Raw genomic sequence first — 27,909 nt, 5'->3', positions numbered from 1 at the left:
TTTCGTTAAAATTTAAAATTCAAACGCACTTAAAATTTTTCCTATAATGATGCTTCGAGTTTTCTCTATAGATACTTGAAGGTAAACTTATGGAAAACTTAGTGTTGTATTTTTAATTCTTAGTTATAAACATAAAAAATTTTATGATTTTTCAACTTCAAATATTTCGCAAATATTCATAATTTTGACGAATTTTCGTCAAAATTTGAACCTCAAATGCTAATAAAAAAAAATTGTGCCTATGTATTCTTATAATTTTTTAATCACTATAAGAATAACATATGAGGAACTTTGTATTAAATTTTCAAGTATTTTGATTGGGCCAAAAAAATTTTATCGACCCTTCAAAAAAAAATTTCAGAAAAATTGAAAATTTCAGTTGTCTATAAATAGCTCAAAAAAACTCAAAATATTTTGAAAATTAAATCAAGTAAATAAAATGCCAATCTAAATAACTGGTAAAATTTTCAAGTATCTACGACTTATACTTTTTGAATAATAACAAATATCAAAAATCGTTTGAGGCTAAACTGTTATTTAACGCGGTTTTTGTAAAAATTTAAAATTCAAACACTCATAAAATTTTTTTGCCTGAATCCGGTAGAGTTTTTTTTACAGATATTTGAAGAAAAATGTATGGAAAACCTTGTACCAAATTTTCAAAACTTAGTTATAAAAGAAAAAAATTTATGATTTTTCAACTTTAAAATTACTTGCAAATTTTCGCGTTTTCGACAGATTTCGTAAAAATTTGAACTAAAAACGCTTATAAAAAAAAATAGTGACTAACGATTTTTAATTTTTTTTAGCTACATTAAAAACAACTCATAAGGAACCTTGTATTAAATTTTCAAAACTTTTTGGTCATCCAAAAATTTTTTATCGACACTTAAAAAAAATTTCTCAAAAAATCGAAAATTCAGTGGTCTATAAATAACTCAAAAAAAGTCAAAATTTTTTGAAAATTAACTATATACGGATACCACTGACATTAACATTTGGTGAAAATTTCAAGTATTTTCAGTGATTAGTTTTTGAATTACAACCATAAAAAAAATCGATTTGGTCAAAAACTGGTTTTGCGTAAAAATTGCCGTTTTTCCGTTATTTTTTTTTTTGTTTTTCTCGATTTTTTTGAAAACTGTTGGAAAATGTTAACTTTTTACCTCTATAATGCACCAAGGATATTCACTTTTACATTCACCCCCATTGTTTGAAATTGGAGCATTATTTCGACTAGTTATGCTGTACACAGACACAAAAACAAAAAAAAAAAAAAACACACACCATTGTAAAATCAATACATTCATCACTTCGTTCAGAATCTAATAAATTTAAAAATCATCATTATTACACTTATTATATTATATTGTATTAAACTATAATATATTGTTATTATTATAATTTTTTTATTTAAATATTCTACCTTTTTTTTTTATACTTATATTATATGTAAATATGTTTAAATTATGTATTGTTACATTTAAAACAATTATAAGTTATAAGTTATAACTGTTAAAATGTCATTAATGCATTATTATTTCTTATTTCTAAAACTTCTATTCCTTTTACTATATTTATAATTTGCATATCTACATGAAGAAATACATTTCTATCAATAATACATGATTAACTATAATGATAATTACTTATAAAACCAAATTAAAGAATTGGATGGTGTCTAAGGTTGAAGAACTGTAAAATACCAGGTATATGCACGGTACCCCCTTAAGTTGTTAAGTTATATGAGTAAGTCATTTGGGTAAAATTTGCATGATCTCACTCAACCCCTTCTGGGGCCGCATTAGGGTTGAAATTTGGAAAAAGAGGGTAATTTTTGGTTTTTTTTTATTTTATTCAGAAGGTATTGTATGTATCGAAAACATGTAAAGAACTAAATTATAGATTTTAGCATTGTCTATAAAAAATCATATTACGTAAATTCTCGTAAGTCCATTTATTTTTAAGAAAACTTATTAATTTATAAAATATTATATATATTTAACGAAATTGCATATTTTTGTTCTTTCAAATACATATATACAACGTACGATTGGATATATGACAAAATATCTTGAATAACAATTATACAGAATTAAATAATATAAAAAAAATATTATAGCTAAAAAGTCTTAATATTCTGTAATATACGTTTTGGATTTATTTACTTGATTTTCTTTAATTTTTACAACATAAAAAAATAATTCAAAATAGGTATTATTTTTTTTCATCGAATAGTAGGTATAGTTAATTAATGCCACCTAAAATGGTTTATTCAGCGTTTGTCTGTCACTTTGCGGATATGTTTTCTGGTAGTCTTGAACAGTCTAGAAAATATAATAAAATTTTTAAGTTTAATTTATTTTTGAAATAGTAAAATAAATTACCTGTAATACATGTTGTTTTTGTTCTTCATTTTTAGTAAATTTCTTGTTATGTTCTTCTATAAGCTTGACTCCCCTCTCAGCTGTGTCATTCACGACTTTTAGTGAGTTTATAATGTGTTTTCCTATTATGTAGTCCTCGTGATTATTCCAATTGGCCGGATCAATAGTTAAAAACTGTGTGGAAATTTGAAATCTCTTAAACATTCCAATCTATTTACAGTTTATTAAGTCAATTAAAAGATCTTTTTCTATAAAACGTGAAACATCTTCAAATTTAAGTCCTATTTTTTTTTCAACTCGATTTCTTCCTCTTCATCGTTTATGCTTAAATCGTAAGTACTCAATATTCTCTCAGCCATCTTGAGTTTCGTACTGTTATCTACACGATCGTCAAATATCGAAAATGTAACACACTCTGGATTTAAATACCACAAATGATTTATTATTTTTTTTAATGCTACGTCTGCAATTATTTTATTATGCAATTTATATTCTTTTAATTTTTTTAAAAATAAAATGTCATTAAGTGGAGTTCAATTGCATTGGGTGACGAAAACCAAGCCTGAACGTAACATTTAACTATAAAACAACAAATATCTTTTAATGCCTTTTCTTCTTTGATATTTAATTTAAATTGATCTTTAAATATATAAAGCTTTAAAGAATAAATGGCCTTAGCCATCCATCTGGCTAAATAGTATGGACCAGGCTGCCTAAAAGCAATTCCTCGAGGTGGAACACCGCCTAAAAATATAATAACGAGTTCTAAAAATTCTTGGTAATCATCTCGAGGAAGACTATCGGTAATTTTTTTTTTCGCGTATAATATAATTTCATCAGCGTCATTTTTTATAATATTTTGAATATAGATATCAGAAACTGACGTGGAAAATTTGCTTTTATCAATATTTTCCCACGCATGTTGAAATCTTTTAAAAAGTAATATATCTGGTCCTGTCATGGGAACTTTACTTAACTTTATTTCTAAAAATACACCTTGTAAAACAAGTTCAAAAATGTGATGTCGACACGCCAAAAATAAAATTTCTCTTTCTAAACTTTGTTCTAATAGTACGCATGCTCCATTCAACCTCCCTATGTTAGAAGCAGTAGTATCAAATACGAATGCTTGGGCTTTATCTAGTAATGACCATTTTTGTAAAGTATCAAACACAGCTGAAGATATTTCCTATCCTGTCCCAGAAGGCATTTGTGGGACTTCAAGAAGTTGTTCAACATTCATGGCCGTTGCAATAATTGGTAAACGATCCACATTATTCTTTCCGGTAAGGGCTGGAAGTATTTTTGAATCCCAATGGATCACAACATAATTTAAATTTTTTTCGTGAAATTTGGAAGTAATATTTTCTAATATTTTTTGTCGATAGTCTTCACGGGACTTTTTGATTGATGTTCGGTTTATAACATAAACACTGGGATCTAATGACAGGGCTTCTACACATGCAGTTAACAAATGAACAGCATCTCTATCACTTATTTTGCATCTATCAAGAGTGGCTGATAATCTGGGTGTTAAATGTTCTATCCTACCTCTTTTGTTTTTTGATGGACCTGGGGTTGGGACTGGAGATAACTGTTCAATTACTTCATCTTCATTTTCCGTTTCTTCCAAACTTGACGTAGACGAAGAAATTGAATACTGTTCTAAATTATGCATAAATTATTAATATATATTATCACATTTTTAAATATTATATTTAAATTATTTTACTGTTATAAATTACCTGTTACTGATGTTTCTGAAAAAGACATAAACTTTTTATTTTTCATTTTGTTTTTAATTAGTTTCTTTTTTTCAGCTCCTGTTAACTTCATATCCACACCCATCATACAACCTGGACGATCTGATTTTCGTTGGAGTTGTAAAAAATCTTTATCTTCTTGTATTTTCATTAGATCAATAGCATTAGCATGAGCAATATCGAATAAATTGTTTAATTTATCTTCAAAGTCTTGCTCTCTTTTTCTGCACAAATCGCTCTTCCGAGTTTTACTTTTTTCCAATGTTCTATGTTCGTCATATAACTTTTTCAATTTTTTTATAATATTTCATGGGTCTTGAGTAGGTATACGAGCTTTTTTCCAAAATATTAAACACTCGTCAACAACTAGTGCTGCACTTTCTTGCAAATTTAATTTTACAATTCGTAAGTTATAAAATAAAACACTCAAACAATTTTTTCTAGATGGCAATTTACTACCAGTAATTTGGTAATCCATTGGTCCAACAAGAAAAACGCGGTTTCGTGGCATATTTAATTACAATTAATCAATTTTGAATAGGTACAACTTAGTCTACAAATTAAACGATAAACGACAAACAATTAGCTTAGACCACTTATCGTATACTAAAATGGTGTGTGTTGTACATTAAACTATAAAGGCAATATCGTAAGTGTTTTGACAAAAATGAATGCCAAAGAAAAAAATAAGATAAGATAAGGCTTAGCACGGGTAACAGAACAATTGAATTCTAATAATAATTATTTCCATAGTCACAGACAAATGTTTACAGTATTTCTTCGACTGATCAACTATTACATATTAAATCAAAATTGTACTGTAATCATACATCCATTAGTATTTATATTATATGCTTTTGAATAAACGAGAAAATGTATATTATAATACATTGAATATTGTTACTATGTATTTTTTTATAAAAAACAACGGACTTACGAGAATTTACGTAATATGCTTTTTTATAGACAATGCTAAAATCTATAATTTAATTCTTTACATGTTTTCGATAAATACAATACTTCTGAATTAAATAAAAAAAACAAAAAACTACCCTCTTTTTCCAAATTTCAACCCTAATGCGGCACCAGAAGGGGTTGAGTGAGATCTTCCAAATTTTACCCAAATGACTTACTCATATAACTAAGCAAATTAAGGGGGTAGTGTGTTAAATTTTCAAAAAAAAATATTTAACCTATATAAATCAGGACCACCCTAATGCACGGTTATAATACTAAATAATTTTCAGTGTATACACTGTTATAACACAGAAGGGGCACTATACCACGGTAATATCACGGTATGTCAGGGGCGTCTCCAGACCTTGGATATGGGAGGGGGGGCGGGGGGGAGTAACTAAAAAGTTAATATGAATATACACGGGATTCAGAAACATTGTTGAGCCTTATTTTTTTCATCTTTTGGAATTTAAAACTACTCCTATACAAATAATTAGTGTCACTGAAACGTTACATAATTAAAAACAAATCACCATAGCATACAAATTTATTTTTTTAGTTTATATTACAAAATCCCTACATCTTTTTTCTTAGCAAAGCGGTCTATTATAGTTTTTACATTTAATGCAATCTACCTATGAATATGCAAAAGAGCCAAACCAGTTAGTCTAATTTGGCCCATTTCACTTCTTATCCAAGTTTTCAATGTATAAAGCAATAAAAATAAAGAAAGAAGCATAGTGCATACTTTAAATTAAATCAAAATCGTATTATTTAATATTTTAAAACATTGTTATTACATTTACTATTAAGTGTAGTTTTACTATATTGATGTCCAATGTTGTACTAAGCAACTACCAAGTATTGGCACTTATAGTAAAATAAAATAAAATTGCAATGTCAAATAAAATTAATAAAGCTACATTTGAATATAATTCAAACATGTTAAAAATACAAAAAGTTATGTTCAAAAAATAAATATTTAACATGTTTGTATTTATTTTAAATATTGTTATTTAATAATTATTTATTTAAATAAATGTAAATTTGTATACAACCTTCTATGAGTGGAAAAACTACGCTCTGCAGTAGCAACGCTGACAGGAAGTGTACCTATGACTAATAATAGTTTTCTTATACAAGGGAAAAATTGGTCAGAACATTCATCAAAAGCAGAAAACACAATATCATTATTTTTAAATTAGGTATCTTCATTCTTTTGTGTGGTCCATTTAGTCTTCCATAGTTCTAATTCACCTCTGAACATGAATGTATTAAAATTTAGAAATGTATATTGGTCACAGACTGTTTTCATTAATTCATCAGTTGTTTTTGAAGACATCTTAATTGTGTTAGATGGAATAAGTTGCATAAGAAAAAAAATTGTTTTGTTTTTGTCATTCAAGAAACGATGTCTGATGTCTCTAACACATTGTCAATAATATGTATGTATAATATTCTTCAATGGAATGGGCTGGTGTATTACACTTTTGATTTTGTTTTTGTACAATTCTTGGTTGCTTCATTTCTACATCCAACTCAATCATTAAATTTTTGATTTCTTCAAATAATTTATTAAAATTCACATCAAAATTAGTTCGTTTGTCGTTTAGGGTACTTATAATGTAATTTATACAATTAGTAGCAGAAGCAACATTTTGTTGCTGGAGGCCGAGAAGAGCCGTATTTTATGAAGAAAAATAATTGTGAATTTTATTGGGCCAAGAAGAGCCGTATTTTGTGGAAAAAAAAATAATTGTGAATTTTATTAGGCCTATAAGAGCCGTATTTAGTGATTTAAATAATTGAGAATTTTATAGGTGAGGAAGTCCTATCGTGTTAAAAAAATTACTTGACATATATTGTGAATTTTAAAGAGGATAAAAAGTTTAAGAGAATTAATTGGGGGAATATAATAAAATAATATTGATAAATATTATTTAAAGAGATTAATGTTTAATTAATAATTGAGAAAAGTAATAAGTTGCGCGTAAAACAAATAATAATAAAAATAATTTTAGTTATATTGAAAACGATAGTAATAGTTCGGAAGAGGAAATAGATAAAACAAAAGAAATCAGAACTCGAGTAGAGTTAAATAAAAATATTGAAATAGAAAAATTAGTAGAAATACGAAAGAGGATAGCGACTCTACACAGGGAATTAATAAGGAAAATACAAAAGAGAAAAGTTTGTTAGATACTACTGTTAGAGAAGACTCGAATACAGGAGTAGAACCAAGGGTACTAGGGTTACGTAGCACACTAAATTTAGTCCATACAGAATTTGGACCAGTGCGAGAAAAAAGCAAAGAACAAAAATGTCTAGTGTAAAGGCTACAATTGAGCAGGTCACTGCTATGATACCAATTTGCGCCGATGCAAAAGATGTATGTCGGTTCATACGGGCATGCGATTATGCATGTGAGGTCGTAGATGTAATGATATGTTCAAATTTACGTATCATAAATTTTGTAAATTCGTTATTTTCATTTAATAAAATATATAACGGTCGAGTTGTCGTACGCATGTAATAAAATCTAAAATAACCCCAATAAATCATGTCACTGGTGATTGGAACGATTCCTATTATCTAGTCGCGTACAGGACACTGTACGGGATTATAACGGTACAGCGCAACACATGCAACTTCTTTCATGTGCCGCCGGAGACGGGGGATGGTCCGGTCAGGGTCGCTTTCACCAGGGAAAAAGACAATTTTCTTTGGGGACACCGACACCTTTAATCGGGCCGCCGATGACTCTGGCGGGCCTGACCAAAATCGTCTCCTCTCATCAGTGCATGAGCACCCTCCATAGCGAGAAGTGCATGAGCACATCCAAAACATATAAGTGCATGAGCACCGCCCATACAGACAAGTGCAGGAGCACAGCAGACTTACTCGCAACCACTCAAAGGACATTGCCTACGACAACTTTACTGTTTCTTTTTTCTATAACGAAATTTGTTAAGGTGTTTAGTTATTTTTTTTTTTGAGTGCTAAAAAATTTAATAAATTCTATCCTTGTTACGTCGACTGCAACCATAGACAGCTGCGGACAAGGTAAGGTGCATGCGCATCCATATTTAAACAATAATAGTATTATAGAGTTTACTTGATCGTTCTCAAAGCTCGACCTCGAGAACCCTCCGACCATCAGGAGGAAGGTGATTCCGCAAATTTAGAGTGATAAAACATAGGCTAAAATAATCGATAAATTTCTAATAACTAACAAATATATTTGAGGCAATCATTCAAGGCTTGTGTCCCTTGTGATTGCCGATACAATTTATTTAAACTACTTCGCTTAAATCAAAACAATTATTTTCATAAAAATAAAAATATTAATCAACATATTAATATTTTTTACTTTTACTTATAATTCTATTTTTAATTTATTTATTTTTAATTTCTTTATTTTTGCGTTATTACATAGATAAAGAAACTATACCCTTATTAGTGAAATTTATAAATACTAGAATTACTGGCAAAGCATTAGAAGTATGTCGCCAGTGGCGGCATCTGGGGGGAGGGCATGAGGGTGCAGTTGCACCCACGACAATTTTTCTAGGGTGGCAAAAGTATCATTTTGCACCCACAAACAACAGTCAAAAATATTATATTATATTTTAGTTATTGAATTGCAATTGCTAACAATAGTAATATAATGTAATTTTAATTATAACTTATAACCATGAACATTAGAGTAAGGACACCGATCTATACAAATAAAAGTGGGCCCTGATATGTAGCATCCGCCAGAGCGCGCTGCAGAACACTAGTCATACTGTTGTAACATTAGAAGCATAGGAAATTACATGATATTTTGTTATTTTATTCTAAAATTTTCAACTTGTGAATAAATATTATAAAATATAATTTAAAGAGCAGATTTATTTTAATATAAACTATACAAATTTACATAAACAGATCTTTGATATATTAATTATTTGAAATAATAATAGTGTATCTAGGACTGTCTAGGTAATAAAATTATTTGTTCCTAATATATGATTTTATTATATAATGTATTATTTTATTAAGGTTTTTCTTATTTTTATATAACTTGGTTATAAATTTACAATGATTTATAATGTTATTGTTATAATAGTTGATCATTTATAATTACTAAAGAAGAAAATTTAGTTCAAACAATCAAACAATAGTGTGAAAAAAATAATACTAACATCATAACTACATTTATTTTTCAAAACCAAAAGTTGGTTTTATTGGTTTATTAGGAAATTTTAGGTTCATATTTTAATTCTTTTAAACACATTTTCACACAAGTTTAAATATAAAAACCTGTACCTTCTAAATGATTATAATAACCTATTCTATGTGATAATTCTATTTTGTAATTAATGCAAAATTCCATTCAATATTTATGTAATTTAATTTTATTATATGAATAATATAATATAATGTAATATAATATGTAAATAATAAATATAAAATAGTAGATTTAATTAAAGATGCCTGTGCTTAAATTAGCTTGGCAGACTTTCTATGAAGTTTAGATTTTTCTTTTTTAGCATTATCTATAGTATTGGATCTAGAACAAATGAAATGTACCCTAGTTATTAGAAAAAAGTTAACTAAGGATGATATTAAACCATGTGCATGGAGATCACATCCAACAAGTTGTAGCAACTCTATTTGTTCCAGTTTAGAACAAATATTAAATAGTACTTCACTGCATAGTCCTTCTTCATTTAAAACATATAGTGTTGCAGCTTCCATGGTACTAATTAAATTAAATAGTTTTTCTGATGGTTTTATTAAATATCCATGGGATAATTTACCAATCAAAATATCTCTTGAATCAGATATTTCTGATTTTAGAGATGAGAGGCAATTTAGACACTTGGTAAATCGAGTTGCTTTCCTAGCTACATACCCTCCAATATATGCTAATATTGGATCATTTGTCACAGTTATACCAGCATAATCATGGTCATAATAATAAGAAAAAATATCCATGATATCAGGGCAATCTGATCCTTGGTCTATTATATTGTCTATGGCTTGGTGAAATAGTTTGCGTTTATCTTCTTGTGTGTTCAAGTCCTTAATACTAAATAATGATGACAACAATTCACCCCCTGTTATATTTGATCCTTTGGGTGGTTTTACCAATGAATATGTGCAAATTAGTTTAAATATTTGAATAAATAATACTGAATCTGGGTGATCATTAGATCCACATGAACTCCTCATCATTGAAAAGAATCTCTAATAAATAGTATTAAATATTATCAATATAAATACAATGAAGCCTGAAGGTTTTATTTTAAACATTTTAAATTAAATAAATACCTCTAAATTATCTTGGTTTAATCTAGCTGTCATTAAACATTGATAATCACAACTAAGCTCAAGATAGTCAAAAATTTCTAGAGTGGCTTTTAGTGAAACTTTTAGACCGAAATATGTGCTATCAGTCAAAAAATTATAGTTATTTTTTTTCGCATTGTCATGCCATTCATCCAAATAATCTATAAAATCTTTAATTACCTGTCAGAATTGATCAATGATTTTATTAATACAGGTGTAAAAATAAAGCAACATTTTACTTTAAAACTGTGGCCAATACTTACTTTATATTCAGGAGAAGCTTTTCTAAGACTGTTACTAGGAATTCAGGAATCCATAGCTTGAATTAAACTATTTATTCGGCGAATAAGTATAACTGATGGTTCAGAATCAATTAAATCAATATTGTTTTCTCGATAAATTTCCATTGCTATAGCAGTTTTTTCACCAAAAAACTGTACAATAAAATAATTAACTTATATCTTAAATGAAAAAAATTATTAATACATACACGGTATGCTCTGCCAACATTCATTTTTTGGTAGGGTTTAGGATGTACATCATCATTACTTAACCCAGGACATATTTTTAAATTAAAACCAAAAGGATTTTCAGAAGCAATTATGGCATCCCAATGTTTTAGCTTCACTATTCCATCTGGTGTCTGTTAATCAGTACAACGAGTAAAGTTAAATGAAACTATATGATTATGTTTTGGTGTTGACATAATGTATCTATAAAGTTTGCCACCATAATTTTGCAATGTGCAATAATTTGTTTAATTTATATTTTAATTGTTTGATTTTTGATAAATAAGAACCTATTTAGTATTTATGTTTACCTATGTATAATTTAAATAATAATTAATAATATAGAAGTATATAATATAAATTATTTATCTATTTATGAAATTATACTTAGACATATTTAGGTGTATGATAATATATTAGTGTAGTATAGGTAAATAAGATAGATGTGATGGGGTTAGTAGTTATCTAATATTACAAAAATATTTAATTTTATTACCTACCCAAAATTCACTTTGTTTCACTATGCAATTTCTAAAATTTTTGATGAGGTGGGGAAAATCTGATAAAAACCACAATCTTCTTGATGAATCATAAATGTGTTCACAACTAACATTTTCAGAAGAAATTCCAAATTTTGTCCACATACTTCGATTCCATGTAGCACCATCAGTTGCAATGGCATCTACATGGAAACCAGACTTTTCCAAAAGAATAACACATTCAATAATAATCTTGTGCAACACTGTACTTGAAGCACAACCTTTGCTCAAAAACACTGCCAATGCCTGAACCCATTTTCCTCGGAATGGTTGGTACATTAAGACCAAGGCATGATCACCTTTACTATTTTTCTGATGTTCGGGAGTATAGTTGCCCAAGTTTACCAAACCATTAACCTTTAGAGTTTTTTTATTAAATGAAACTGATTCACTTAATTTCATTTCATCTAATAATAAAATTCCTAAAATAAAAATCATAAAATATAATGCCAGATAATTTATACTTAAATTTTATTGCAAAGATAAAAGGTATGCCAAAAAAAATTACCTCGTTTATCTTTGGGAGCCATACAATCTGCTTTTTTTGCTAAAAGATCAAAAATGGCTTGTTGAAAACCATACTGACTAGACATTTTTGCTATATATTTCCCTAAAGTATCTATACAAGGTAAAGCTAATATTTTTCTTGTACGAAGATGTTCATAAACTTTTCTACTTTTTATTTTAACCAAGAGACATTCATAAATCCAGTTAATAGAATAACGATTTCCTTTAGGATCTTTTAATTTAGCAGCAGCAAAACAAACACGTACTGCTTCTTGTTGACTCTCAGGCAACCTAACTATTTCATTTTCAATTACTGTTTCAGATGCAGTAGCACATTTCTGTTTTAACAAGCCTACCTTTTCTTTCAACTTTAACACCTAGAAAAATATACCCAGTTATTGGATTTGAAATTGAATAGTTGTATTTAGCAATATTAATTTAATTAAGGGTTTTACAACTGCAAGGACCATTTTTATAAATGAAAGATTATATTAAAATGCCCACAATAATATTTTAAAAATAAATTAATATACATAAAAAAAAAAACATATAGCAATATAGAACATGTAGATAATAATATAATAATTGTATCAATACAATATTAATAAAATAATTAGAATACTAATATCTAATACTCAAAAACCTAGCACTCATTCATAAATTTTACTCAAATACTTTACAACACTGCAAAACTACATACATACTTTATTATTAAGTCTCCTATTCTTTCGAGTAATGTTTTTGACTCTACTAGTGCTCTTCAGTTTCTTAAATTTTTGTTTTCTTTCTCTATGCCTTATAGAAGATATTCGCTGAAGATCTAGTATATTTTTTCTTTCTTTGGAGCATATATTGCAACGGAAATCTGATAACGAAGTGTCTGGTTTCGTTACATTAACATAACCATTACATGCATCTGACCGTGGGCTACAAATATATAAGTAAAAAACTATACAAACCCAAATTAACAAATTATTATATTATACTTTTTTTCAAAACCAGTGCCATTACAAGCTTGTAAATTATTTATTATATCTATAATTTGTTCGATATCTCCAAAGTCTGTAGCAGTTTGCATTAATACTTCAACATTCACTATGACTTTGCTTACAAATACCTAAAATATAGTAAATGCATTCTTTATACTACATATGGATAAATTTAAATTATTTTTTATTATTCTGTGATACATTCTACTTAGGTACCTGTATTTTGAGATTACTCTTGTATATGATAATTTTTTTAAACACTGTATCATTGTCATTATTAAACCATCCAATAATCAAATCATCTTTTAACTTTGAAATAAATGTTGCATCAGGTAATATGGTATTTTTCAATTGGTTCTCAATTTTAGTAAATGCATCATATTCAATAATTGCATTTAATGAATCATCAAGGTTATGGGTTTCAGCTATAATATTTTTATTACATTCAATATTTAAACGTTGAACTGGAGGTTTTCTATTTTTTGTTTTAGAAGATAGATAATGTGGTAGATCTGGAAATAATGATGGAACTGCATTTTCTTTTAATAAAATTCTATCTCTTTCAATTTTTTGGATTGATCCATCAGCCATCTCAGTTTCAAAATACTTAATTAAACTGCTTTCAGCAAAATGCTTTTCACATACAGTCTATTCCTGCCCTTAAATTTCGATCTGATCGTGGAATTGCTTTAACCCATTGTGTTAAGACTTTAGGATCCTAAGTATAATATTTATTATAAAGGTAAATTATTGTATAGGTAGGTAGGTACTAAGCCTAGGTGGTAATTAATTAGTGTTGCATTATAATATAATATATTATATAGATTAGGTGTGCCTAACACCTGATGGTGTATCAGCTACCAACAACATTATTCATATTATGTATTACAATGTAATCTAGATAAAAATGTAATAATATAATATATTTAATTTTTAAATTATCAAAATTTACCTTGGGCGCTTTAAACAATGTTTTGTTGCGAATTCCTAAGAGCTTGTTAGTAGACCTATTAGAAGGGTATCCCTCTTTACATGATGGCACAAAACAATTTCGTGACATGATTCAACAAAAAAAAAACAAATCAAAAAAAATTAAACAACTTCAAACATGTATTTTGTTGCATAATATTTATTAATAATTATTTACTTGTAGTTTGTAGTTTGTACCATGAACATTAAGTTAATTTAAGCACAGCCGCAGCGGCGGATTGGCTAACAATTTTGGCCCGGGAAATTACCATATGACCCATCCAATAATAATAGTTTTCCATAAAAAAAATTTTTCTAGTCATTGTCTTATTTATTTCATAAGACATATTATATTTTATTTAATATAATATATAAGCGTTTGCACCAAAAACAAAAACAAAAAAAAAATGTAATTTGCGCCACATCTAAAAATTTATTATGGTAATTTGCACCAAATAAAATTAAATAAAAAGGCATTATGTAATCTGTGTCATCGTGTACCTACTAAAATTGTAATTAGTGCCACTAATATTATAATTATAAATAAATGTATATAAGTACTAATTATATAGGTAACATATAATTTTTGAAATAAAATACTTAGCTAGTAGCTACTTATAATACCTAGCGGCTAGCTTACTCGCTTTTTTATATACTCATAGCTTAATGACGAAACTAAGCTTTTTCTGTCAATTTTATTTTGTTGATAAGTTGAATATTGTTGAAAGTGTAGCGCATAATACCAAAATTAATTTGTTATGTGGGCATGTGGCGTAAAATACATGTAGTTATGATGTTAGTATTATTTTTTTCACGTTATTGTTTGATTGTTTGAACTAAATTTTCTTCTTTTGTAATTATAAATGATCAACTATTATAACATTATAAATCATTGTAAATTTGTAACCAAGTTATATAATATATAAAAATAAGAAAAATCTTAAATATAATATTAAATAATACATTAGGTACTTATATAATAAAATCATATATTAGGGACAAATAAATTTTAGTACCTAGACAGTCCTAGATACACTATTATTATTTCAAATAATTAATATATTAAAGACCTTTTTATTAAATTAGTATTGTTTATATTAAAACAAATCTGCTCTTTGAATTAATAAAAATAAAATAATATTTGTTCACAAGTCGAATAGTTTAGGATAAAATAACAAAATATCACGTAATTTCCTATGCTTCTAATGTTATAACAGCATGACTAGTGTTCTGTAGCGCGCTCTGGCGGAAGCTACAAATTCGGGACCAAGTTTTTTCGGTACGGTCGGCTATGATCGGTGTCCTTACTCTAATGTTCATGCTTATAACCATGGATCACATCAATATTTTAAATATGATTTGATTACTCAATTAGTTAACTAATTAGTTAATTCGTCACTAGATAGCGATATGGTTCAAATTTAAAAAGAGTACCATGAACACGACTATCACAAGCATTACTAAATCTCTTTTCTGTGATTATTTTATCACAGATTATATAAAATTGTTTTCGGCTGGATTGAGCTTATCATTTTGTTTGTATGATTACTCTTATTGCTCATTCGCTCGAATGCTCGATGACAACTAACAATTTTTAATCTAGACGTTACTGTGTTTTACTGTTTTGAGTTTTTTGTCTCAGTTTTAATTAAATTACTATTATAAATTATAATTTTGACTGGTTACCTATAATAATTATGGATGAACTTAATAAAAACAAAAGGAAAGCCGACTTTAAACCTAACCATACTAAGGTCACTATAACGGATTTTTTTTAAAAACAATCAGCAGATGTTATAAGTAAGTTCAGTTTCATTAAATTATTTTGTGTGTTGTCATAATATACTACGAAGTTTTAATATTTAATATTTCTATTTTTAACTATAGTTGATGACACTGATGATAATATAAATATTAATGACAGCGTGGGAATTTCTCTGGCTACAACAGAATCCTGCCTAAATTTGACTGCAGAAGGTATTTTAATTAATGGTTAGTTTCAAAATAGTTATATGTTCAATGTTGCCTGTGGATAATGTGTTGTAAATAAATATAATGTTCAGTCAATATTCATGTTTTATGTTATTTGTGTAGTTAATCTATTGATAATTATTATTATGTTTTTTATAATAATAATATAAATGTGGCATGTGATATTTTAATGTTAAAATAATTGAAATTATAAGTTATAATATGTAGTCTATGTAGTCACTAACCAAGTCAGATTGAACTAACCAAGTTCTTAGCTGCTATTGACATTAAAAATAATTTAATAATATTTGTGTTTGTTTTATATTTTATTAATATCATATTTAATAAAATAATTATATGTTGTATGTATTCTATCGTAGTATAATTAAATAGCTTGTCATATAATGTATTATTTATATTAATGTTCCATTGAGAAAATTAAATCATTCAGATTACCTAAATGTTTTTTTGTTAAGAATAAATAGATATTTTAATCATCGTTGTTGTGTTATTTGTAGCATTATTTATATATTGGGTATTGTTTAATATCTGTACCTACACCAATTGGGCATAACTGCTGATTGTGATCATTTTATTTTATTTTACATAAATGTTAGTGATTTCTATTGAATATTACATTACATTTTTTAGAACGTGACCCAGCAAAAGGTAAAGAACAAGCATATATAAATTTAACAATGCAATTGGGTCCATATTAGCCAGTAAATATTGTATTTCCCCGTAGTTCTGGTAGAACATTTAGGCAAGAATGGTATAAGTCATATGAATGGTTAGAATATAGTCAAGAGTTAGATGCAGCTTTTTGTTTTTATTGCCGAGCTTTTCCTACAGTTGGTATGGAAACAACATTTATTTCATGTGGATTTAAGAAATGGGGAAAAGCAACTAAACGATTTTTTATTCATCAAAAAAGCAATTCACATAAAGAAGCGCTTTGTAAAGTTGTTGGATGTAACAATCATTATCAAGTTCTGGAAATATAATTGGGTTAATTAACAAAAATCATAGTAAAGTAGTATCTGATAATCGCAATTACATAAACAATATTTTGGAAACTTTTCTTTATTGTGCTAAGCAAGGGATAGCTATTAGGGGTCATGATGAGGATTCCAAATCATAAAATAAAGGTAACTTTATTGAGCTATTAACTCTTAGAGCAAAAGACAATAATCTAATTCAACGATATTATTTAGAGAAAGAAAAATCATTTAACTATGTACATCATTCATACTTAAATATGTTTTTGACCTATATGAGTGATTATGTTTTAAAATCAATTATATCAGAAATTCTGTCTGCTGGAATATTTAGCATTCTTATTGATGAAACACAAGATTTAAGTCGACATGAGCAAGTCTCTGTGTTCATAAGGTTTGTACATAATTTAGAGCCAAAAGAAGTGTTTTTGGGATTTTACCGTACAAACTCAACAGATGGAGAATCTCTTGTTGACTTAATTAAAGAAGTGTTGAAACTTAACAGACTAAAAATTGAAAACATAAGAGGACAGTGCTACGATGGCGCTGCATCAATGCGTGGGGCCTATAAAGGCGTTCAAGCCAGAATTAGGAAAGAAAATAGCTTAGCAGTTTATGTACATTGCTATGCTCATATCTTGAATTTATATCTTGTAGACTTAGCAAAACAAATAGCTTGTGTTCGAAATATGTTTGGTACATTAAGAACATTATATAGTTTTATAGGAGCATCTTCTAAAAGGTTTTCTGTTTTTGAACAAATGTTGAGTTCTGATGCAGGACCTAAAACACTCAAAACATTATGTGATACACGCTGGAGTTGCCGTTATGAAGCCTTAAGATCAGTGTTCCATAATTTAACTGCTGTAATAGATACATTGGCTGAAATAGCAGAAAGTGATCGAGAATTTGGATCTGATGCTGCTGCTCTATTGAAAAGCATACAGACATTTGAATTTATATTTTCTCTAATTTTACTGGAAGATGTATTTTTAAAGACAAATGTCCTATCCAAATATTTGCAATCAACAACATTCAATTATGGTTTAGTAAGTCAAATGGTTAAAGAAACTATAAAAAGTTTTGAAGAATTAAGGACAGATGAAAATTTTCAGAAAGTATGGGATAAGGCTACTATTATCTCAGAAAATAATGGTTTTAGTAAACCTAATTTACCACGAATAAAATCAGTTCCATTAAAATTAGGTGGTGGTAAAAAACAAACATTACAGACTGTTCAAGACCATTTCCGTATAAATGTATTTTATGGAATTATAGATACAGTAATAATGTGTATGAACAGTAAATTTAAGGAAAACGATTTAAGTTTATTGAATTCTATGAATAATGTCTTATTTAATGAGAGTCCTAGTACTCAGTCAATAGAGGAAGTTTGTCATACTTACAAAGTAGAATTAAATGATTTATCAAATGAGATCAAAATATTAAATAGACTATTTATAAATCATGAATGTGATTCAATTACAAAAAGATAAATTATATTAAATCTAATGATATACAGACTGGATTCCCAAGTTATACAAATATATTAATAATTTTTTTAACCATTCCAACAAATACTGCATCTAATGAACGCAGTTTCTCAGCTCTGCGGCGATTAAAAACATACTTAAGAGTCACAAAGAACCAAGAACGATTAAGCAGTTTAGCAGTCTTATATATACAAAAAGAATATCCGATAGATTATGACAATATAATTGACAAATTTGATGCTGAGGCTTCAATAAGAGGCCGCCGTTTAACATTGAAGTAGATAGTTTACCTTTCACCTAATTAAATGTTACAAACAGTAATTGTTTTTTATTATTATTTATGTTAATAAAAATAGGTACCTTATATATTTATAAGTGATAACTAATATTTACAATTAGATACTATACTAAATGAAATATATAATAAAGTTTTACATAAAATTTTTTTTTTATACTTTTGTAATAGTAGTAGTTAAATATTAGGTGGTATGGGAAAACACTCTCCCCACATGTTTGTGAAACACCATAAATGTTTGCACCCACATGAGTTTCTACCAAGTGCCACTTATGTATGTCGCTATAGGGAAACTAGAGATTGGGCAACTATTAAAAAGATATTACGGGGGGCTTTTGAACAGCAATTGTCATTACAAACATTGCAGATAGGATTAAATTCTGTTCGTATGAAAAATGACGAAGAAGTATTAACTTATATGGGTCGTGTAGAACAATTATATTATAATTTATGTAATGCAACTTTAGCAAACAAAACACCAGAAGAGGCGAGAATTTTAAGGCAAACTCTTAAAAATCAGGCTTTAACAATTTATATAAATGGGTTAAAAATGGATTTACAAACAATATTACGAGTTAGGAATCTAGAAACGTTAGAACTGGCAATGCAAATGACTAGGCAGTTAGAAATAGAATTTAGTTTTAATAAAGAATTACAAAAAAATGAAAATAAAATAAATCAGAACGGAAATAAAAATAATAACGGAAATCGTTGGTCAAATAATTATTAGGAAAATAATCCAAATGGACAAAAATTCGGTTATAAGCAAAATCATAATCGCAGTCAGAATCAGTGGCGGTCAAACGGGGGGGGGGATGAGGGGGATAGATCCCCCCTTGGCTTTTTTTCCTTAATATTTATAACAATTACATGTACGTATATTGTACTATAATATTAATGTATTACATTTTGTTTTAATTTTTCTGAAAATAACGCTTATGAGCGTATATTATTATTATCTTGATTCTAGACTCGTTCTAGGAAGAAGGCTGCTATTATTATTAATATTTAGTAATTAGTTTCTTATACAAAATACACGGGAATTACCCAGCTCGGTCTCGGTGATCGTGAATATTCAATAACAACACACTCCTCCCTTGACCGGGCCATCGGGCCCACCACCAGCCTAGGATATAATTTCCAGTTGTTGGTGAAAAAGGTGGTTTATACAAAATGATTTGCAAATATTCATAATTTTGACGAATTTTCGTCAAAATTTGAACTTCAAATGCTAATAAAAAAAAATGGTGTATTCTTATAATTTTTTAATCACTATAAGAATAACTTATGAGGAACTTTGTATTAAATTTTCAAGTATTTTGATAGGGCCAAAAAATTTTTATCGACACTTCAAAAATATTTTTTCAGAAAAATTGAAAATTTCAGTTGTCTATAAATAGCTAAAAAAAAGTCAAAATATTTTGAAATTTAAATCACGTTAAAATCTTAATAACTGGTAAAATTTTCAAGTATCTACGACTTATACTTTTTGAATAATAACAAATATTTAAAATCGTTTGAGGATAAAACGTTATCGTTACGAAATTTCCTAAAAATTTAAAATTGAAACGCACTCAAAATTTTTCCTATAACGATGTTATAAGTTTTCTCTATAGCTACTTGAAGGAAAACTTATGGAAAACTTAGTGTTATAATTTTAATCCTTAGTTATGAACACAAAAAATTTTATGATTTTTCAACTTCAAAATTACTTACAAATTTTCGCGTTTTCGACAGATTTCGTAAAAACTTGAACTATAAACGCTTATAAAAAAAAAAAATTAAGACTAACGATTTTTAATTTTTTTTAGCTACAATAAAAACAACTCATAAGGAACCTTGTATTCAATTTTCAAAACTTTTTGGTCATCCAAAAATTTTTTATCGACACTTTAAAAAAAATTTCTCAAAAAAGTCGAAAATTTCAGTGGTCTATAAATAACTCAAAAAAAGTCAAAATTTTTTGAAAATTTAACTATATACAAATACCACTGACATTAACATTTGGTGAAAATTTCAAGTATTTTCAGTGATTAGTTTTTGAATTACAACCATAAAAAAAATCGATTTGGTCGAAAACTGGTTTTGCGTAAAAATTGCCGTTTTTCCGTCATTTTTTTTTTTGTTTTTCTCGATTTTTTTGAAAACTGTTGGAAAATGTTAACTTTTTACCTTTATAATACACCAAGGATATTCACTTTTACATCGGAAACCACCCCCATAGTTTGAAATTGGAGCATTATTTCGACTAGTTATGCTGTACACAGACACAAAAAAAAAAAAAAAAAAAAAAAAAAAAACACATCATTGTAAAATCAATACATTCATCACTTCGTTCAGAATCTAAAATAGATTTAATAATATAATACAAATATTGTTAATATTATTAATATTACTTGTTATAAATAAAGTAACAATTTACCTGAATTTAAAAAAATTGATATTAGGCATAACCATAAATTATATTTTAATGATTAATAGTAGTGCATATTAAAAAATCAGCCTCATCCCCCCCCCCCCCAAAGACAAAATCATTTGACCGCCACTGGTCAGAATAGACAAGGTCCTAATAATTATAATAATGTTAATCGTAATAATAATTTTAATAATTTTGGTTGCAATAGCCAATAATAATAATAATAATAGTAATAACTATCCGCGTAATAATAACGGTCAATATAATAATTATAATCGGAGACAGCAAAACAATTCCGAATGTTATATTTGCGGCAGAACTAATCATGTAGCTCGCGATTGTCGTGGTAATAACTAATAATACACAGATTGCGCGTCGAAATAATAATAATAATAATAATAATACGCAACCGCAAAATAATAGACGATGGTTCGCAAAAACGGCTTCCGCATGTACAAACCATTCACGTGGTGAATGTCGCCAAAACATAGGTAAACGCACTTGTGTGACGCTCGCGACGGAAAAACTATCGTTCGGTACGGGCGCGTCTATGAGAGGCGGATTTGGTGTATCATTCGCGGACGAGTCATTCTCCAGCGAGAGTAAATCACGGTACTCGTCACCAGAGGACATAATGCGTGTCGAAAAATAGACTAGAGGTCACCAGTTTTGGGTAATAAAGGAATAATTTTACCCTAAGTAAATACAAGAAGAACACAAAAATCAAAATTGATAGTAAATCGCGAAGCGATATATTTATTAAAAATAACGTGAACAAGTTAACAATAGAATAACGCACGGAGTCGTGATCGGCGCGACTGAGAGCGCTGGAGAGAGACGGCAGGAGGTACCGTGGAGGTAACCCATCGTGGTTATGAGAACAGTAGTGGCGCCGCGCGTAGATAACAAAAAAGGAACTAAATAAATAAATAATGATAACGCGGCCGCCACAATAAGTATAATATTTTAGCTACCGTCGTTACGGTAGGACTAAATGAACGTAAAATTGACTCCGACAGAGGAAGGTATAATGTTAGAGAAAAAATATAAAGCAACGCTTTCGAGAAAAGAAAAAACAACGTACTGGGCGTAATTTATTGAACAATACAAAATAGTTGGTGAATATAAATAAATTAAATACAGCGGACGATAGTCGGCGTGACAAAAAATTCAAAACGTAAAAACGCGTGACAAGAAAGCTAAGGGTGAGCGGACTTGGAGCTGAAACGCGTCGTATCGAGTCGCGACAAAAGAGTGAGTACTCGAGGCGAGCGAGCGAAAACTTGGAGCCCGTAACGGCGAAAACGTTAGCGCGCGAGGCGGGAGACACAAGTTAAGATGGCGCGTCGTTGCGCGATCAAAGACGATACAAAAAAATAATACAATATAACAAATAAACGTTTACAACATAAACAATAAAAATACACAGACGTTAGAAACGGAAAACAAAATAGTGACGACAATAATCATACGGCGGACGCGCTAGCGTAAGTGGTGATAACACGTCGTAATCACCACATTACTCCCCCTCGGAAAGAGAAAAACGGACACGTTTTTTCGGGGGGTCGTCGACCGAAAGCGCGGCGTACGAATGTTCGGCGGTCGGGTCTTCACGGGCGATGAATGCTGGCTTGAGTCGGTCGATTGAAACCCACGTCGTTGATCGATGTCGCTGAACCTGGAATGTTTTTTCGCGGCGTTCTACAACGGCAAAAGGTCCCTCGTATCGTGGCTGGAGAGGCGGCTTGACGGCGTCGACTCGCACGAAGACGTGACTGACGTGGTTCAGGTCACTCGGTACGAAAGCGGCACGTCGCGTGTTGTGGTTCGTACCGGGCGTGAAACGAAGTTGGGCCATGTAATCTCGGAGCGTAGCTACCAATTCGGGCGGCTGCGGCTCTGCGGGTGCGGCGTGGAACATCTCGCCGGGAAGTCGAAGCGTCGCACCGTACACCAATTCAGCTGGCGTTAGGTCGAAACCGGATTTCACGGTGTTGCGCAGCGCGAGTAGTACGATCGGCAGTTTCGTTGACCACTGCGACGATTCGTGCGCGGTAAGCGCGGACTTGAGCGTTCGATGAAAACGTTCGACCATGCCGTTCGACTGAGGGTGATAAGGCGACGTTCTCGAGTGCTGGATACCGAATGTCGAAAAGAGTGAGCGTAACAACTCGGATTCGAATTGTCTCCCTTGGTCGGTCGTGATGGTGTCGGGAACGCCGAATCGAGCGATCCAGTTCGTGGTTAGCATCTGTGCGACAGCGTGAGCTGATACGTTCTCGAGTGGCCAAGCTTCCGGCCAACGAGTGAATCGGTCGACAACGTGAGCAGGTATCTGTAGTTGTTGGACGGAGGCAATGGTCCGACGAGATCGACGTGAACGTGACCAAAACGTCGTTCGGGCGGCGCGAAAGGCGTGATCGGAGAAACGACGTGTTTGTTTACCTTTGCGCGTTGACATGGTTCGCAGCATCGAGTCCATCGCGTGATGTCTTTGTGCATGTCCGGCCAGCAATATCGGGCCTTGATCAGGCGCAGCGTGGCGCGGTTACCGCCGTGCGCTAGTCCATGTAGCGCGTTAAACACTCGGCGTCGTAATACGGTCGGTACGAACAAACGCGCGTTGCCGGTCGAGTAATCAGCGTAGATAACACCATCGACTGATACGCGTGGCTGCAGGCGGAGCGAGCTGGTCGCGGTACCGCTGATAAGCTGTTGCAGCTGCGGGTCGGCGGCTTGGTCGATGGCCCACTGTTGCATCGTCGGCAGTGTAGCCAATTCGGATATCTCGATACGTGATAACGCATCCGGCACGATGTTATCAGAGCCTTGAATGTGTACGATGTCGTGGATGTGCTGCGATAGAAAGGAGATTTGACGAACTTGTCGATCGATCGTTTTTTCCGACTTGAGTGAGAACATGTACGTAAGCGGCTTGTGGTCAGTACGCAACGTTGTCTTGCGTCCTTCGATCATGTGTACAAAATGGCGTGTTCCCAAAAAGGCGGCGAGCAGCTCTCGGTCGTACGTGCTGTACTTTTGCTCGGCGGGCGAGAGTTTTTTGAAAAGAATCCGAGGGGCTGCCACTGGTCGTTGACGTGTTGTTCGAGCACGGCGCCCACTGCCAAGTTAGACGCGTCGGTGTTGAGGCGTAGGGGGGCGTTCTGATCGAGATGTGCGAGTCTTGCGGTGTCGGCGAGTGCTTGACGGCAGGCGGCGAAAACAGCTGACGTGTCGTCTGTCCATTGTAACGGTCCATCGCGCTTTTTGACTTGCGACGCGAGGTCATAAAGAGGTGCTTGCATCTCGGCGGCGTTCGGAATAAATCGGCGATAAAAATTAATTGAACCCAAGAATCGCTGAAGTTCTTTTTTGGTGTTCGGCTGGGTCCATTCGTGAATCGCGGTGACGCGTTCGGCGTTCGGTCGGCACGCGTCCTTGTCGATAACGTGTCCGAGAAACTGCAAGGAATCGGTCGCGAAAACGCACTTCGCCGGGCTAATTGCGATACCGTACTTCTGAAAAAGTTCGAGAACGGTACGAACGTGTTTGATATGTTCGGCCTCGTCGCGTGAGGCGATTAACACGTCGTCGATATACGCGAAAACGAAATCCAGTCCGCGTAGTATATTGTTGATAACGCGTTGAAAAGTCTGCGCAGCGTTGCGAAGTCCGAAACACATGACGGGGAATTCGAACAAACCGAACGGTGTAGTGACCGCGGTCTTGTGAACATCGTCGGGGGCGATAGGAACCTGGTGATACGCGCGTACCAGATCGAGCTTTGAAAAAACGGTCTTACCGGCGAGGTTGGCTGTGAAATCGTGTAGATGTGGCAATGGATATCGATCGGCGACCGTTACTGCGTTGAGTCGACGGTAGTCGCCACAAGGTCGGAACGTACCATCCTTCTTGGGTACCAAAAGAAGCGGGCTGGCCCATGAACTCGATGACGGTCTGCAGATGCCTTTCTGCAGCATGAAGTCGAATTCTTGACGTGCAACTCGTAGTCGGTCGGGCGGAAGTCGGCGCGGTCGGGCGAAAAGAGCTGGCCCGGTGGTATGCAGTTCGTGTACCACACCGTGTAAAAATTCTTTCGGCACGGGCGATTCGCGTGTAACCTCGGGGTAGTCGAGAAGTAAAGAGGTCCACTTCGATGGCCTGGCGATGGCGCATATCGCGGTCTGAGACGATTCGGTCGTGGGCGTGATTTTCACTGAACTGTTCACCGTGAGGTCGACGAGGCGATTTCGACGTATATCGACGAGGAGTCCGTAGTAGTGTAGGAAATCGGCTCCGATTATCGGTCGTGAAACGTCGGCCACTTCGAAGGTCCAGGAAAATAGTCGTTTGAAACCGAGGTCGAGATGTAGTTGCTTCGGCCCGTAGGTTTTGATTTGTGAGCCGTTTGCGGCGATGAGTCTTATTTCGTTGCTCGAATTTTTATGAGTGTTTCGGGTGTAGTCGGGGGGTCGCGGCAATACCGAAATTTCCGCGCCGGAGTCGATTAAAAATCGACGTCCGGTGCGGGTGTCAGAGACGAAGAGTCGGTATTGCTGTGGTGCGGCGAGGTGTTGCTGCAGCACCGCCGCCTCACGGATTTTTCCGCGTCGCGGGTGCGAAAGTGCACGGATCGCGACATTTTCGCGCGTCTGCGCCGTATCGGTCGTGGTAGTAGCACCAGCCTTTAGCGGTCGGGGTCGATCGCGGTTGCGGTCGCGACTGCGAGCGAGAGCGGTCGCGCTGTTGTCGTGGAGCGCGGTCGTTATTGGCGTAGGCCAGCGCGGTGGCGTGCGACGTCGCGAGGGCTGCGACCTGGGCCGTCAACGCGTGGATGGCGTTCTCCATCGAGCTGTAACGCGTGTCTTCTGACGCGTTAGCTGGGCTGGGTCGGGGAGGCGTTGCGTTCGATTCGCGACGGTCGGCGTCGACGGCTGAAAGTTCTGCCGTTTGGTAAGCTTCCCACACGCGGTCGGCGCGTTCCGCCAGGTAGTCTCCGGAGCCCGAGAGCACGGCAACGACGGTGCGGATGGGTGGCGGGAGCTTGCTCATCCAGAATGCGACTAGCGACGTCTCAGACATTCCGTCGGGATAGACTTCCCGCATGTCCCGCAGGAGTCGCGATGGGGTGCGATCTCCCATGCCGCCCGGTTGAACGATGCGCTGCAACTGCGTGGCTTGTGGCAAACTGTAGGCCGTTACGAGCCGCTGACGGACCGTGTCGTACGACGCGTCGGCACCTAGCAGGTCTGAGACGGTTCGCACGCCGTCCTCGTCCAAGGCCTCGAGCACGTGGTTCACGCGCGTAAGGTCCGAACGGATTCGCTTATTGGCGAACATAGCATCTGCGTGCGTGAACCATTGCATCGGCGAGTGTTGCCAGAAACCCGGAAGCCTGACGTGGGTGACGGAGGAGATCTCGGAGCTCGCGTCTGTCGTCATGATGGTCGACGGCATCGTGTCGATGAGCGACGTGGTGTTGGACGTCGAGGCGACGGCGGTGGTAGGCACGGACGTGACGTTAGTGCTGGTCGACATGTCAGCGATCGAGCAGATAAAACCGGATACACGGCGAAAAAGTGGACCGTGAAAACGGAAAACGAAACGGTGGTAGGGCACGTGGCTCGGTCAGAGAAAAAATGGAACAAAACCACGTTGACGAACTCGCGAGCGGGCGGATTTTTACGGCGTTACCGTAGACGGGGTCGGAAAAACGCGAACTAAAAGTTTGAGGTCACCAATTTAGCTACCGTCGTTACGGTAGGACTAAATGAACGTAAAATTGACTCCGACAGAGGAAGGTATAATGTTAGAGAAAAAAATATAAAGCAACGCTTTCGAGAAAAGAAAAAACAACGTACTGGGCGTAATTTATTGAACAATACAAAATAGTTGGTGAATATAAATAAATTAAATACAGCGGACGATAGTCGGCGTGACAAAAAATTCAAAACGTAAAAACGCGTGACAAGAAAGCTAAGGGTGAGCGGACTTGGAGCTGAAACGCGTCGTATCGAGTCGCGACAAAAGAGTGAGTACTCGAGGCGAGCGAGCGAAAACTTGGAGCCCGTAACGGCGAAAACGTTAGCGCGCGAGGCGGGAGACACAAGTTAAGATGGCGCGTCGTTGCGCGATCAAAGACGATACAAAAAAATAATACAATATAACAAATAAACGTTTACAACATAAACAATAAAAATACACAGACGTTAGAAACGGAAAACAAAATAGTGACGACAATAATCATACGGCGGACGCGCTAGCATAAGTGGTGATAACACGTCGTAATCACCACAATATAATAGATATGCAACTCCCGTGTTATAAAAGTGTACCACGTTTCAACGCTCCCGGTGGTTGTACGACATAACTAAATAATCGCTGCCATCGATAGTTAAAGTTATCGATAATTTTCAACTTCTACTATCAATATATTTTCTTTTTATTAAATTTTTTTTAATAATTATTAACTAGAAATAAATTAAAACAAATTATTATTTTTAAGAGATCATATTTTATTATATATTTTAAACAATACAAACAATTTATTAAAAATATAAGAATTGTTATGGTCAAATATAAATTAACAAAAAAATTTCATAAAAAAATTATATAATACAATATTAATGAAAATGGTTAATACTTTATAAAACATAATATCTCAATATGAAAAACATAATGATCGTAAGAATCAAATTGTATATAGATTAATTAAAAATAAAAAAAATCACATTAATTATATACAAATCACATAATTTAGTTACATTTCTTAAAAACAA

At 32.8% G+C, this 27,909-nt stretch overlaps 4 protein-coding genes and 2 pseudogenes across 4 annotated transcripts; 1 reads left to right on the top strand and 5 right to left on the bottom strand.

The window, feature by feature from the left end:
• Positions 1 to 875: 875 nt before the first annotated feature.
• Positions 876 to 11,081, bottom strand: LOC126555190 (uncharacterized; annotated as a pseudogene).
• LOC126555189 (uncharacterized) lies at positions 2,262 to 2,746 on the bottom strand (annotated as a pseudogene).
• A 333-nt stretch (positions 11,082 to 11,414) lies between the features above and the next one.
• LOC126555187 (uncharacterized) lies at positions 11,415 to 14,048 on the bottom strand. Its single transcript, XM_050210146.1, is given in 8 exon segments — positions 11,415 to 11,635; positions 11,714 to 11,914; positions 12,001 to 12,376; positions 12,704 to 12,926; positions 12,986 to 13,116; positions 13,205 to 13,634; positions 13,636 to 13,706; positions 13,941 to 14,048. Coding segments are annotated over 8 exon segments (1,761 nt in total).
• A 3,153-nt stretch (positions 14,049 to 17,201) lies between these two features.
• LOC126555186 (zinc finger MYM-type protein 1-like) lies at positions 17,202 to 18,700 on the top strand. The gene is made up of 2 exons (XM_050210145.1): positions 17,202 to 18,335; positions 18,449 to 18,700. Exons 1-2 carry the CDS (start codon positions 17,202 to 17,204, stop codon positions 18,698 to 18,700), a joined length of 1,386 nt encoding a protein of 461 aa, XP_050066102.1.
• A 3,949-nt stretch (positions 18,701 to 22,649) lies between these two features.
• On the bottom strand, positions 22,650 to 23,225 carry LOC126555185 (uncharacterized). The gene has a single exon (XM_050210144.1). It carries the CDS (start codon positions 23,223 to 23,225, stop codon positions 22,650 to 22,652), a length of 576 nt encoding a protein of 191 aa, XP_050066101.1.
• An 877-nt stretch (positions 23,226 to 24,102) lies between these two features.
• Positions 24,103 to 26,668, bottom strand: LOC126555184 (uncharacterized). Its single transcript, XM_050210143.1, has 2 exons — positions 25,946 to 26,668; positions 24,103 to 25,815 (listed from the first exon to the last, which is right to left on the bottom strand). The coding sequence occupies exons 1-2, from the start codon at positions 26,666 to 26,668 to the stop codon at positions 24,103 to 24,105; spliced, it is 2,436 nt and encodes an 811-aa protein (XP_050066100.1).
• Positions 26,669 to 27,909: the final 1,241 nt, after the last annotated feature.

Source organism: Aphis gossypii, unplaced genomic scaffold, assembly GCF_020184175.1.
Source record: "Aphis gossypii isolate Hap1 unplaced genomic scaffold, ASM2018417v2 Contig00742, whole genome shotgun sequence".
Lineage (NCBI taxonomy): Eukaryota > Metazoa > Arthropoda > Insecta > Hemiptera > Aphididae > Aphis > Aphis gossypii.
The sequence above is the reverse complement of the archived record's forward strand: the minus strand, read 5'-3'. Positions and strand labels throughout refer to the sequence as shown.